The sequence below is a fragment of the Maylandia zebra genome, linkage group LG7 (assembly GCF_041146795.1).
Source record: "Maylandia zebra isolate NMK-2024a linkage group LG7, Mzebra_GT3a, whole genome shotgun sequence".
NCBI lineage: Eukaryota > Metazoa > Chordata > Actinopteri > Cichliformes > Cichlidae > Maylandia > Maylandia zebra.
Window position 1 is genome coordinate 44,099,351 of NC_135173.1, and position 13,891 is coordinate 44,113,241.

The 13,891-nt window shown below is 40.7% G+C and overlaps 1 protein-coding gene across 2 annotated transcripts in view; it reads right to left on the reverse strand.

Annotated features, from left to right (window-relative positions):
• Positions 1 to 13,891, reverse strand: part of mrrf (mitochondrial ribosome recycling factor) — a 26,768-nt gene continuing 12,877 nt past the window's right edge. For both annotated transcript variants that reach the window (XM_076886433.1, XM_004538223.5), the window contains exons 4-7: positions 12,695 to 12,813; positions 3,035 to 3,126; positions 1,572 to 1,731; positions 1 to 782 (exon numbers count right to left, since the gene is read on the reverse strand). In XM_076886433.1, coding sequence (XP_076742548.1) covers positions 705 to 782; positions 1,572 to 1,731; positions 3,035 to 3,126; positions 12,695 to 12,813 — 449 coding nt within the window. In that variant the 3' untranslated portion in view covers positions 1 to 704. The remainder of the gene's footprint in view (positions 783 to 1,571; positions 1,732 to 3,034; positions 3,127 to 12,694; positions 12,814 to 13,891) is intronic.

Consider the following 13,891-nt stretch of genomic DNA (forward strand, 5'->3'; position numbering starts at 1 on the left):
TACAAAGCAGCGTTTCTTTAATGGACTCCATCAATAACGTTACGTTCCCAACTTTATTGTGTTTAAAAAAGAGAGTAGCCATATTATCAATCCTCAACATGGACAGAAATTAAAGCCCCCTTTTCCCCCCTCAAGTGCATTTTTAACAGACTTGGAATCAATGTGAAACAAATGTTTGGCAGCATCTTAATGGCATCTGTTCGGTCGACTCCTACGTCTCTGGAACAAACTCGCTCTCGCTCTTGCCACCAAGACAAACCCGCAGCCAGTTTACATTGAGACGGGTGCGCTTGCTTTTATATAAACAGACAGGCCCTGTGGCAAAGGGTTTGATTAGGAGGAGGCCCACAAATCCCATTAAAAGTCCATTCGTTGCTTTCTCGCTGTTTGTTTGAAGACAGGAAGAGTAACAAGGGAGGAGGGAGGTGACGGGTAGTCTGTTGTCGTTTTTGTACCAGTTTTTGTTTATGCAGATATCACGATGCAGCAAAAAAAAAAAAAAAAGAAAAAAGAAAAAGAAGAAGGTGGTCTTACCCAGTGATGTGGGCAGGAACAAGAGCCCAAGATGTGGTTTGAACAAAAACTACCTCCCCAACATGATCCAGTCACTGTCTATTAACAAGATGAAAAAAAAAAAGGAGGATATGTTGCTGCTTTTCAGTGTGTCCTCTGTTTCACAGTGACACAAATAACAAGTTCCACAGTCAGCCTAACAGCTCCTTGGTCTTGGCTGCAAGCTGCTTGTCGATGTCTGCTGCAATGTTGTCTGCCATCTGCTGAATCTGTGTAGGCAGAGAGAGGGGAGGAAAAAAACAAAAGTAATGAAAGTTAACGCTTCAGAGAGCAGAGGTCTAATAAGAGGTGGCGTGAAACAGCTCCAGAAAAGGATGAGGGTGAGCGGAGGTGAGCTCCATTCGGGTGGAGGCTAGTTTCTCATTTTGAATGTAGTTTTCAAATAAAGAAAATACGATCAATAGTTAACTTATCAGTGAAGTGGACTCACTACACTTTTCCTTATTTTCTGTAATATGTGCTCTTATGACAGTGCATGCTGATCAAGCTCAAAGAGAGCTGACATCCTATGGTCGTCTCACCAGCTCCTGCTGGTCAAACCTGTTTGCAAGGGGCAGCCAATCAGGCAAATGTTTCTTAAAGTGGGAGGAGCTAAAACTGCTTGAATTGGATAGAAGATGAACTGAGAGGCTTCACCATGTCCCCGTATAAAATAAAACTTTTTGTAACTTTGCGATGATAAAGTTATCATTTGTCATCAGCTGTATCCTTTCAGTGTTCATGTTTTGATTGCAACAGCTGGTAAACTCTAACTAGGCACTTCAGTTTGGTGGGGGGGGGGGTTTGGAGGGAAAACCTCGGAGCAACACATTTCTGATGAGTTTTTCAAATATATTTTCTTAGAGTTTTGTGCAGCACAACAAAAGTGACTTCTGGTTGTGCTGCATTCAGGGAAACATATCTGACAGAGGAAAAACTATTTGATCTTTTCCTCACCTCAAGCTATACTTTTTTTTTTTTTTTTTTTTTTAAATCTCAGGGAATCCCTCGTCTCCTACCTGTTTTTCTACGAGTCGTATTGTGTCTTCTGAGTGTGCTTCCTTTGCTTTTTTGACCTGTGTGACAGCATTAGAGCGCACTCTCCTCAGTGAGTCTTTAGCCTTGTTGCCGAGCTGTTTGGCTACCTTGGCCAGGTTCTCCCTGTGCTCCCGAGTCACTCTGCAGGGAAACGGGAAAAATGTCAGAAATGAGAGGCAAAACAAAAAAACGAGAGTACAAAAAAATATAGAACTCAAAGTTACAGGGAAAAAAAAGGGAGATGGTCTAAATACTGAAATGAGACTTCTTGCTGCATGCCAGCAGCTTTGACATCACTTTTGGCGTATGCTGCCATCTGCAAGCACAAACCGCCTGTTATGCATCTGTATTTACCATGTTTATTTAAGACGAGATGAAGTCTAATACCAGCTCGGTTTGACCGCATTTAAGCACGAGCTAGGAAGTAATTACTGTGTTTTGTAGAGTACGGTAAGAAGGTTTTATTAAAAATATCCTGGAAACGACAACATTTCAGTAAGAGACACTAACAAGCAGTCACAACTTTGTGTGGCACGAGCAAATACACTCTGAAAAACAAAATAATGAAAACTAAGGTCCTCACTTGTGCAGATGGGGACGCTAAGTGCTTATAAGCATGACGTCTGATCCTCTTAGCTCTGACTTGCAGCAACCACCAAACAATCTTCCTCAGACCTTAGAGCAGAGCCGAAACATCCGTCATCCTAACAACTTTACATTCGCTCTGCATTTGTTAATCACTTAGAAAGTCCTACTTCCCATTTCACTCTCCCTCTTTGTCCTTAATTGGCTTTTTTTCCCCTTGTTTTTTGCCTCAGGGACTATTTGCAAACAATCCAAGTGCGCCGTCTATTTACTGCAAACAATACGGCCTAATTACCGATTCCAGGGCCAATCAAGAAGCGCCTTCTCTTTGGAAATGCAAATGTAGGCTTGGAGCGTGCCGAGACTGATTGCAGGGGGAAAAGCAGTCTGACTCTCGTGTCCCTCCTCTGCCAGAATAACACCTGCTGCTCCATGCGCACACACACACTCATGATAATGCATGCACATAACCACAAGACAGCATTCATGCACTGAGACGCACGTGCACGTGTGTATATGTAAAAAAACATACTTTATATACACAGGCAGAGCGGTTTAGTGAGTGAGTGACTGATTGTTTTGTGTCGGGTTGTTTGATTTGGCCGGGGGAAAGAGAAAGAGACTGGCCCAACCCTCACGTCGTCACACCGGGGGTCTCTATACATGTACAGGCAAAAGTCAATAAACCTGTCAGTTTAGAGCACGGAGACGAGTGGAGGAGGAAAATAGAGGAATACCAAAAGAAAAATAAAGGTGAATGAGAAAAAAAAGAAGTGAAAGACAGAAAGTGCTAAAGGGAGCAAAAATGTTTTCTGGCCTCCGGCGTGTTTGTCTGCGAGTGCGTCAAAGAGAGACTCACTTGGGAACGGGCACCTTGATGATCGTCCCGTCCACCTCTGGGTTTAAGTTCATGCTGCTCTCTCTGAGGGCACGGGTGGCCGCTGCTGTAGCCTGGGGGCACATGCACACAGACACACACACACTGGAGTGAATAAAAAGCAAATCTACAAGTGCAGGTAGTGGCTTAGCTCCAGCTGGCAATCATTAAGGTGTTGTGTGTGGTGTGTATATGGTGTGTGTGTGTGTGTGTCAGGGAAATCCCATGTAGTGTGGAATTGCCTCGGGCCACTGTCAACACTCGGCCCCGTGGGACAGGACTGAGAGGTTGCAGGGCAGGGTGGTGACTCCTGGTGACCCCACAGGAGAGTCTGCTTGTGGATGATACATCAACACACACAAACTTTGTGAGTTTGTGCTCAGTTGTACTTGAAGGTTTTCTGGTAGAATCATTACCACATTATTGTTATTATTATTATTATTATTATTAATAAAAGTTATTTATACTTTGTTCGCCTGTGTATATGGGGGGTGTATTTATGCATTGTTGTTTTATTACAATGACAAACATGTATATATTTATTCACCTTAACAAACAGTAAATGCAAACATGATTTACATATGTACATGACACAGACAGGAGCTATAAGATTATGAGTTACAGATGTGAAAGACTCATGAAGCATGAACTACACAAGTTATATTGAAGTATATGTAGAATGATTACTGTGTATAATTTTTCCCCCCCTCTTCGGATACACAAAACAAACACTCCTCCCTTAACACTTGTTATCCTGTTGCCCTTTACGAGTCCTTACCAAGAAAATAGGAAGTGCTCAACTCTGCTCAGATCAGCAGGATGCTGTGTTTGTTGCAGGGCGCCCTCTGGTGGACAAACTATGCAACATGAACACTCACAGCATGGTTGAAGGGTGTTTCTCTCATTTTTACTTTTATGAATGCAGATACTGATATCAGCCTGCAGCTATATCAGTCACAGTCTAGAAGTAAGACCCCACCAATGGATCGTTTTTTTTTTTTATAATAATACAACATCCAACTACTGTTAGCTGCATCTCTATGGTAACCGTTGAATCCTTAAACAACAGCTTGGGATCTGTCTTGAATTTATCAAGATTTATTAATTTCCCCCCAGACTGGAGCTGTCATCATTATAATGAATTAAGATTGGGGGAGATTAAAAGGAGAGCGCTGTGTGGACACTGGTTGAAGAGGCAGCAGTGCTGCATAGAGATAGAACAACAGGATCAGAGAAACTACTGGACCACAAACACACAACAACAACAGTTACGCGAGAAGCTGGATTTTGGTCTTTTTCCCAGAACTAAGAAATACACTTAAAACTCAAAATGACATATTAAGACATGTTTACATGTGTAAAACTGAGACATTATCTACCAAGTGAAGCTTAAGTTAAGCAATGACTGCATAGGACCATAAAGCTACAGTTAAAAGAGTGCATAGACACAATGGAGAGGAACAAAGCCACACTCCTCAAGCTAGCGCAACAGCCTCATAACTCAGTTTGCAAAGCGAGCAAATGTGCAATTCATGTGGAGAAAAGAAAAAGAAAAAAGATTTCCTCCTCTTACTTCAACCGTCACTAACCCATCCTGCTTTCTCAACAGCTCCTTCTGGCCTCATCCACTGGGGGAAAGAAATGGCAGCAACATTAAAGGAATTTATTTGTGTGCATTAAATTAATTCAAGGGGTTTCTTTTCTTTTGTTAAAGTCATCCGGGAAACAGGCCTGCAGTTGCACTCTTTGAGCGAGGGGTGATAGATTCATCCCATACCTATGTTTGATTGTTCTCAGCATCAAATTCATCACCATTTCCCCTCTCTGACGACCACTCCGGTGGTTACTAAAACCCGAGTGGAATTTCTCTGTGAAGGCTGGGCAGGTTCTGGTTAATATGTTGGAAAGGAAGAGAAATTACACTGAAGTTTCACATCAAACGCTCACGACTTGGTTCAAAGCAAATAGGCGAAGGGAGAGGAATGTGTGTGTGTGTCTAAAAAAAAATTTAATGCTTAAACATGGACACACACACACACACACACACCAAATTGCCTCCGGATCCGAGCGTAGTGGTTAGATGTTGTTCTCTGTATCGTCCCAGCCTGCTCTTAATGAATGAATGGAAAACAATGGCAGGGCCTCTGTAGTTCCTGGTAATGCATAGGCATCATTATAAGCCTGTTAGCTCTGAGTACTGACGACTCACCTCTGTGTGGTACATGAGTAACACGGGACATGACAGGGTAGCGTGCGTGTGGATGAGTGTGTCCGTCAGTGTGTGTGTGGTCTGTGGTTTCTAGGGTTTCTGGGAAGGAAAAAAAAGAGACTCCGGATTCAGGTGGAAAACTGACTTCACAGATTTGAGGTGTTGATAAATACTTGGATTTGCATGTTGTTTGTATGCTGTGGTTTCACCTGGAGAACAAATGAGGGAAACCACAGCCCTCAGGTGACTGGCTGTGGAAATAGAAGGTGCAGGAAGATATTTAAAAACAGGTTTTTGTTTGGCAAGTTGTACTGGAAAAAAAAGAAAAGGAAAAGAAAAGCTCTTGGATGTCGTGTGCAAAGACGCTTCTTTTAACTTTTTTTACTGAGACAGATTTTTATCGTTTGCCTTCACTGCCTCTTCTACCCATTTTATATATAGAAGAAAAGATGCAGGCTGTATCTGCTGTCATCATAGCCAGTGTACAGTCACTTTACTTAGGACCTGCTAATGCCCCCAATTAAGGAATCTCTGTTTTACAGAGATGAGAGCAATGAATTATTCTGCCACAGTCACATTAACCTCCTAGGACCTGGCGTCCACATATGTGGACTAGAGATGGCACGATACCACTTTTTTATGTCTGATACCGATACCGATATCATAAATTTGGATATCTGCCGATACCGATATGAATCTGATATAGTGTTTTTTAATCAACAAAACTGTTTTTTAAATATCTTGCTGCATTTTGTATAAGTTCATACTCAAGTTTAAAACAACAACTACACTAAAGCTATTCTGTTATACCTGTATCCAAAAAAAATATTTCATAGTTCAGCAATACTGATCAATCTAATAAACTTAGACCTACACCATCCTCCCTATTCTGGTATTTTAAAGAGTACTTAGCATAAATATTAAGCAATCTAACTAATAGGGTTCCAACTCCCAGCAACAACAAAAATAAATAAATAAAAAATAGGGAACCACCCCTCACGCTCCACCTCATGATGCTTAATCGACGTAATCAACCTTAATTTGATGCAGTGTGAAAAAAAATGCACAGAAATCAATTATTTTTCAAGAAATATTAAATAGATTCAACATCTTTCTTCAACAAAATTGCAGACTGCACAGATGGTACCTTCACAAAGGAAAAAGTACTATAGCTTACTAGGGTATATATATATATATATATATATATATATATATTAGACTTAATAGTTACTATATACAGTAATGGACTTCTATTCATTTTGCATCAAATTAAAACTTTGGCTGTCAGATAATTATTTATTAAAAGCTAGACATTTTAAATGAGAATAAGAAAGAAAAGTATGTCTTTGTGCCCCCTTTCCCCTGTTCATGCCCTATCGGCCCCCCTGGCTAAACTTTGCTAGATCCGCCCCTGCACAGTTACCAGCCGTCAGCTACGTAGAAAAAGATCCTCGAGTAGAAAGTAATATTAAATACATTCTAACAACAGCTGATCAAGCTTAAACGTGCTGCTGTTGTTCAGCCGCTGGTTTCCTCTTTCTGGTGCAAAGTGGGCCAAAAGCAAACAAGAGAGACGTACTCCCGACAGAAAAGCTGATCAGCTGATCTTAAGCAGTTTCATGATTGAAGTAGCAGCAAGAAGAGGCAGTCGTTTGTTAAGCTTAACGCAGGAATGCTTTACAAACATTCAGAGATGGACTTACACACTTGCTTTACTTCTCTCGGGGATAACTTTGTCGGAGATGAAATGCCGGGTTGCTAGCGAAGCTCCACATGCTATCCAGACCACCGACAGGTCCCGCATGCCACAGCCGCTCTATCACGTGATGCATACTGCTCCGACTGCTAACGTTCTGAGGTGAGTTACGGCGTGTTGCAAGTTTTGTGAGGTGCTTTCGTGATATTTAATGGATCGGATTACATTTTTTATTTTTCTCCGATATCCGATCCAGTAATTTAGGTCAGTATCGGACCGATACCGATACGTAATATCGGATCGGTCCATCTCTAATGTGGACATCACATTTTGGGTTATTTAGACCAAAATCCTCAATTTTGCTCTACAAGGGCCTGATATCCACTTACGAGGACATTAAATTGCCACTGTTCTATTGAAATTTTAAACGAATATCCTCATGTGTGGCTCTTATTTTTCTTAGAAACAATAATTAGGTTAAAAAAACCCTGGTAATTCTTTGTTTTTACATTCATCAGGTCCCAATCAGCCCAAATATCAAAGAGAAATTACAAATGCATGCCATTGAAGAGTTCGGATCTTAGGAGGTTAATGTTCAGGAACATTTCTGTAGCCAACATAGCACAACAGCAAGCTGTGCAGTTTGTCCACACACTGCATAACCAGACACTTTTAACGACAGACTGCATATAAAATATTTTTGGTGTTTTTGGGGCCGCAAGTGACCATATTTGAAAAGGTAGAGTGCTAATTTATAAGCTAATTATTATTAAAGCCTGATTATTACCCATTGTGGTTCAATCACACTTATTTACAGAGTAAAAATAGTATGGCGGCCTCTTCCAAACCTCCTAGGAAAAGAATTAATGGTTGCCCGGTGATTGCAATGAGGTTTTTGCTGCTGCTGGAGACTGACTCCTAGTAGTTGGGGTGACCAACTGGTTACCCATGTTTTGAGGGTGTTGTTCATCCACCTGAGCAAGGACTGAGAGATTTATTAAGGTTTGCAAATAACTGCAGACTGATCTGAGTCAGTCTGCAGCGGTGAGTGCAACTTGTCTGCCACAGGAAACTCGACTCAATATATTCTGGTTATATTCCTACATAGAAGCAAGGTTGCTGAGTGTCTTGTTGCAGTTAAATTGCTGTTCTAAAGCAAACGTGGCACGATCTGTGGAGGGATTTCTGAATGAGTATTATTCTGATGAGGTTGAATCTGAATGTAAATGCTAATATGAATTTCTATGTATACAGACAGCAACAAAATCTTCTACAAACAACAACAGATTTGTGATTTTCACTGATTGATCCCAATCCCTGTGTTATCAAACACAGATTACACATGATTGTCGACTGGCCCTGTTCAATCGGAGACTGACAGCAGACTGACTCCATCACTTGACTGTCCTCCGCTTTGAAGACAACTTACTGCGAGTCGTCGGAGGCCTGGTCCCCGTCTTCACAGGAAACATGACTGTGAGTTCGTTGCTGTGACAGCGTACTACGGCTTCCCCCTTCGTGTGACTGTAGCATGAAAAAGCTGTGTAAAGTTGAGTGACGCACACTCTACTCGTCATCATTCAGCCCTGTTTTAATGAACACTCCGTCTGAGAATCTTCGGATTAGTCACACCTGTGTTTACTACTACTAATCTGTGTCAACATGGCTTCTGTGAAACACTGACAAGGACCGTTTTACGGCATTATAAGTGCTTTTACGTTTCATTCATAATGTCATTTAAGTATTTTTTTGCCAATATAGTTGCATAACTGTGTTGTTGGCACATTTTTTGCATTAATTGTGGCTAAACGATAAAAGTTTAACCATTCTTAACTTATCCTCCACGGTCATTTCTCAGCTTAAAGTACACTTTCTATTATAAGCAGCATCCATTAGTTCTGTCTCAACTGCCCTCGACCACAAAAAGTACAAAACACGGAGGTAGGCTGCGTACAAACTCAAGTTATGTCACAGCGACGCAACGAAGGCAGTCCAAACATGCAATTGGAAGAATGCGTCAGGTGGATCCTTCGCAGTCCACCCAGATTCACTGCACATTGGTTAATGTAGAGTATTTTTGGAGAAAAGAAAATGACGGTGCAAGTGAACAGTACAGGAATACAGTTTTAAAAGTATGTGCTGGGTTTTATCTCAGTCAAACATCCAACAGTTCAAAACGTTAAAATAACAAAGAATGTTAAAATGTTCAATTCTGACAACGTTTCAGCCAACTTATGTGACATGCAGCTCAGGTCCTGCATGCTTTTAAAGCCTTTACATTAAAACCAAAGAAGTATGTAGCTTCTGTGTGATGCTTGTGGTCACAGACAGACACCCGGTCCTAAAGAAGTCTATGGGAAAATGACCTTTAACCCTGACCTCTATAAACACTTTCCTGCTGAGATTATTCACTCAAGCACCCATTTCAGGTGATATTTTAGTCATTCTAAGTAAGAAGGATTACCCAGGATATGCTCATTTACTAACCTCTGATTGACAAGTCATTAGCGATGAGCACTAGACCTGCGAGTCTTAACACCAATACTTGTGTCCTTCACACAAACAAAGTCAAGGAAAATTCCTAACAACAAAACAAATACAGTCTATTACAGATAACTGTAAAACTAGAAAACCAGCAGCACCATGACAGGATGTTAACACTTTTGGAGGGAGAAAAAAAAACAACCACCTGAAAGATGAAGATTGTTTAGAGGGGTCTTGTTTAGAGACACGGTGGAAGGGAAATGCTTGAGGGAGCAGCTCAGGAATACTGGAGCTCAACGAGTAGAAGGAGTCTCTCTGGGAGGCTCAATGTAAACCTTAAAAAGAGAAAAAAAAAGGAGACTTGGATGCCAAACTGTAGCACTCTGGAGAGTCTGACAAAGGAGATGGCAGAGAGAGAGAAAAACTGGAGAAGGAGATGAAGGCTGTGGAGGAACAAAATAAACTGTAGGAAGAAAGAAAGTGCTGGATGAGGAAAAGGAAGAAGTTAAGGTGGCAATCAAAAAACTGAAAGAGGAGGGAAAAAAACAACTGAAGAAGGTAAAGAAAGACGTGACAGAAGCAAATAGGAAATATGACAAGAGAGAGAGAAAGATGAAAAGACCGAAGCTGAAAGGGGCCAAGAAAAGACTTAATGAAAAGCACAGGCAACCGTGGGAAGACAAGAAAGAATTGGAGGAAGTGCAAAAGGCAGTGCAAGAGTGGCTGAGAGAAGCAGAAAAAGAAAAATAAACTTGGTGAGGAAAAACAAGTTGTGGAGGACACAAAACAAGTATTAAAAGGAAGTGCAGAAGGAAACCGAGGGCAAAAAAGTGAACTGGATACAGTCAAACAAGAAATGGAAGATACAAGAAAAAAAGGATAGGCAGTGATGGAAAGAAAGTGGAGGAGGTGAGGAAGAACCTGAAGGAGACCAATATGGAGACTGAAAATTGGACCAGATGTGAGGAAAGACAGAAAAGGATGAGAGGAAGCAGCTGAAACACAAAAAATGCAGATAGGACGGTGGAGTAAACTCCTCTTCCTTGCCACTTTCTCTTTATTGGCTCCAAGCTCCCTCCGTCTCCTTCATCCTCATCGTCTCCCTCCATCAGCCTTCTACTTTACTGCCTCTTCCTCTCAGGTATGCACAGCGGTCCAGTGACTAACATTATGTTACATGTAGTTTTCCAGGTAAACTCCATCCCAGTAGAAAACAGTAGAATTGTAAACCAGTATAAATAATAATTTTTTAAAAAATGAATCAAAAGAAAATAAATGCATTTTTATTAAAAATCATTGAAAGTTCATGCGTGTGTCGGTGTCTCTTAATAAACAGAATACAGTAATTAGACCTCAGCATGGCTGCTGGTTGCTGGGAAAACACTGGTGGTTATGATTCAAGAAGGACTAAAGCGGATTGTTTGTACGAGTTTCTGTTGTTCCCAACCTTCCACTATGAAAAACACCAACTTATGATATTGTCTGATGATGTCACTGTGATGACTTAACTGAAAAAAAATAGACTGTCGGGAAGTTTAGTTTTACTTTATTTTTACGATCTTAGACATAACTCCTGAGAATTGAGTCATTCTTTTTTCATAAGTGCCCGAATTTCAGAGCGGTGTTTTCCGCAGGTTGATAATATGGTGGCTGTGGGTGGCGTGGGCAGAGTTTCTCTAAACACCTCATAGGCATTCAGAGTGACTGAAATGGGCCTTTAGAACAAACTATTACCAGAATCAGCCCATCCTTACTTTTCACTCCACCTCTCTCAGGTCTGTTTGAGAGTTCAGACCTGGTATAAGGGCTTAAACTCAGACTAAGAGTTTAAATTTAGTTTAAGAATCACCCTCAAATAAAGCAAACTGTTTAAAGAAGTGAAATCATTTATTTCCTGTTGTGTGCTTCCAGATTATACCAACACCGCTGGGCTTGGTTTTTTTAGTTTTTCCTCCACATAAATGACATTTTGGCATCCATCCAAAGGGGTTTAAACCAGAGCCAAATGGAAAACAAATACATGTTAATTTGGGTTTATTTACACAGGCAAAATAGTCAATTTTATTAATGAAATAGTCCTAAACAGTAAGAAATTGCACACATTTCTGTGTCTCTGTAGTGAAACCGGTGACCGTGCTTTATTGCTGTGCACAGCCAATCCCCCAAAGGCCCATAATGAGCCAGGAAAACCCTGGTTATGCATATTTCCGTATTGTATCCTGTCTGAAGCACTTTTCCTCATTCATACATATGTGGAGATATTTTCATTGCAACATTTTCAGATCATTTTTTTCTTGTTTGTCATTTCAAATCAAATCAAATCAAATCACTTTTTATTGTCACATCACATGTGCAGGCACACTGGCACAGCACATGCGAGTGAAATTCTTGTGTGCGAGCCCCACAAGCAACAGAGATGTGCAAACACAACAACACAAACGAGCAAAATACAAGAGAATAATACAAGAAGAAAAATTTGCAAGAATAAAGGACTGTGCACATATTTCCGTTCAATATTTAATGAGATCAAAGAAAATGTAGCAGACAGCAGAAAAAGTTGAGCATATCGGTCATTAGCGTCTCTGGATATATGACTGTATAGTGACACATGCAAGCACATTCAGCTTTTCCAGACCACCAGAAAGTCTGGCCACCAAAAAACGTGAAAATCTACAAAGCAAAGGAGGCAGCGAAAAGAAGCAAAAAAAGAAAAATAATCCATTCCTTCCTAACCTGGGGGTAAAATGAGGTCATTTCCTATTCTGTGACAACTCACACTAAGACATATCCGCGCTGCAGTACACACATACAGACTTTTGTTGCTATCTTTCACCCCAGAACAAAGGGCTCCCCGAGTGATCAATCAATTAGCATCTGAGACACAGCATAGTGAGAGAGAGAGGTAGGTCAGGTTTCATTTACAGAGTGATGTGAGATTCGAGTTCTGGTCTGGCTTACTTTTCCTTCTGTGAGGAGGACCATCTATCTGTCTGTGCGTCTGATTATTTTTACAAAGCTTAGTTACTGCGCGCTTGTCCATATGAGACAAACTGATACCGGTAGGAAGAAATCATAGCTGTGTGTGCTCTGTTTGACTGTGTGTGTGTGTGCTCTGTTTGACTGTGTGTGCTCTGTTTGACTGTGTGTGCTCTGTTTGACTGTGTGTGTGTGTGTGTGTGTGTGTGTGTGTGTGTGTGTGTGTGTGTGTGTGTGTGTGTGTGTGTGTGTGTGTGTGAGAGAGAGATCGTCTTACTTCAGGGAAGCTGCTCATGTTGACCATAATGAGCTGAGGTGACTTCATGGAGATCTGGCCCAGCTGCTTGAGAGGGAACTTCCCATCTTGAGTCGTCACCACAATGTGATCCAGAGCTCCTAAACAAATACAGGTCAATGGTCAATGCCAGTGTTTACTTTCTTCATTTATTTACCTTCATGGACAGTTTAGGCATCATTGTTCTCACTGTGTGCACTGTAGCATCCCGATTTTTCCTTTGTATTCGTATCACAGGATTAACCGTTCTACTGTAAGGCAGATTTAACTTATACATTTACTGTACTTTAATTCTTTTTCTCTTACTGTTGTTTTTAATTATGAAATCCATCTTTCAGAAAGATATGATATGCATTGACCCCAGAATTATAATTATAGATTCATTCTCATTTTCTTTACATTTTTCTTTGAAGGAACCAGACTTTTTTTTTTTTTTAAGTAGTATTAAGTAGTAGTTCTCCAGGCACTCTGAAGGTCTTTCAGAGTGTCTCTTTGGACATTGGCTGTTTTTTTCCATTTTTGAAGACCATAGAATCAATTTTAAAATGTATTTTAAGGCATTTTGTTACTAGCAGAAACACATAATTTGTATAGTTGGGGGGAAAAAAAAGCCAAATGTAACATAGTTTGATGGGAATGAAATAATAGTTTAGCACCAACAAGGTAATTCCCAAAGAGCTCTTTGCGAAAAACTTGGCAAATCATGGTTAGGAGAGAGGTACAACAGTCAGCATCCACAGCCATCTTTAAAACACGGCGGAGGCTCGGTCACAGTCTGGGGACGCATTTAAGTGAGTTGTGTTGGCAGAATCGTCTCAAAATTGCTCCAGCAGCACCTGGAAAGTATCCGATTGGCAGTTATTCATTTATCAGCAATGCCAATGATCCCAAACACGCTGTTAATGCAGTAAAAGCATACCTGGATAGAAAAATATACAATTGAATATTGGTCGTGGACTGGCCTCCCCAATGCCTGGGCCTCAACAGTGTGGGATCATTTTGATACAGAACAAAAGGCAGCCAACATTCAAAGATGAGCTTTGAATTAAACTCAAATGAAATGTCTTAAATGTTGTATTTCCATGTATATTTCAACATGTTTGAGTGAATAACTGCACCCGTTTCCCCATTTTTATAGTAAAATATAAAGAAACGGAGGCTGGCTCAAGACTTTTGCAC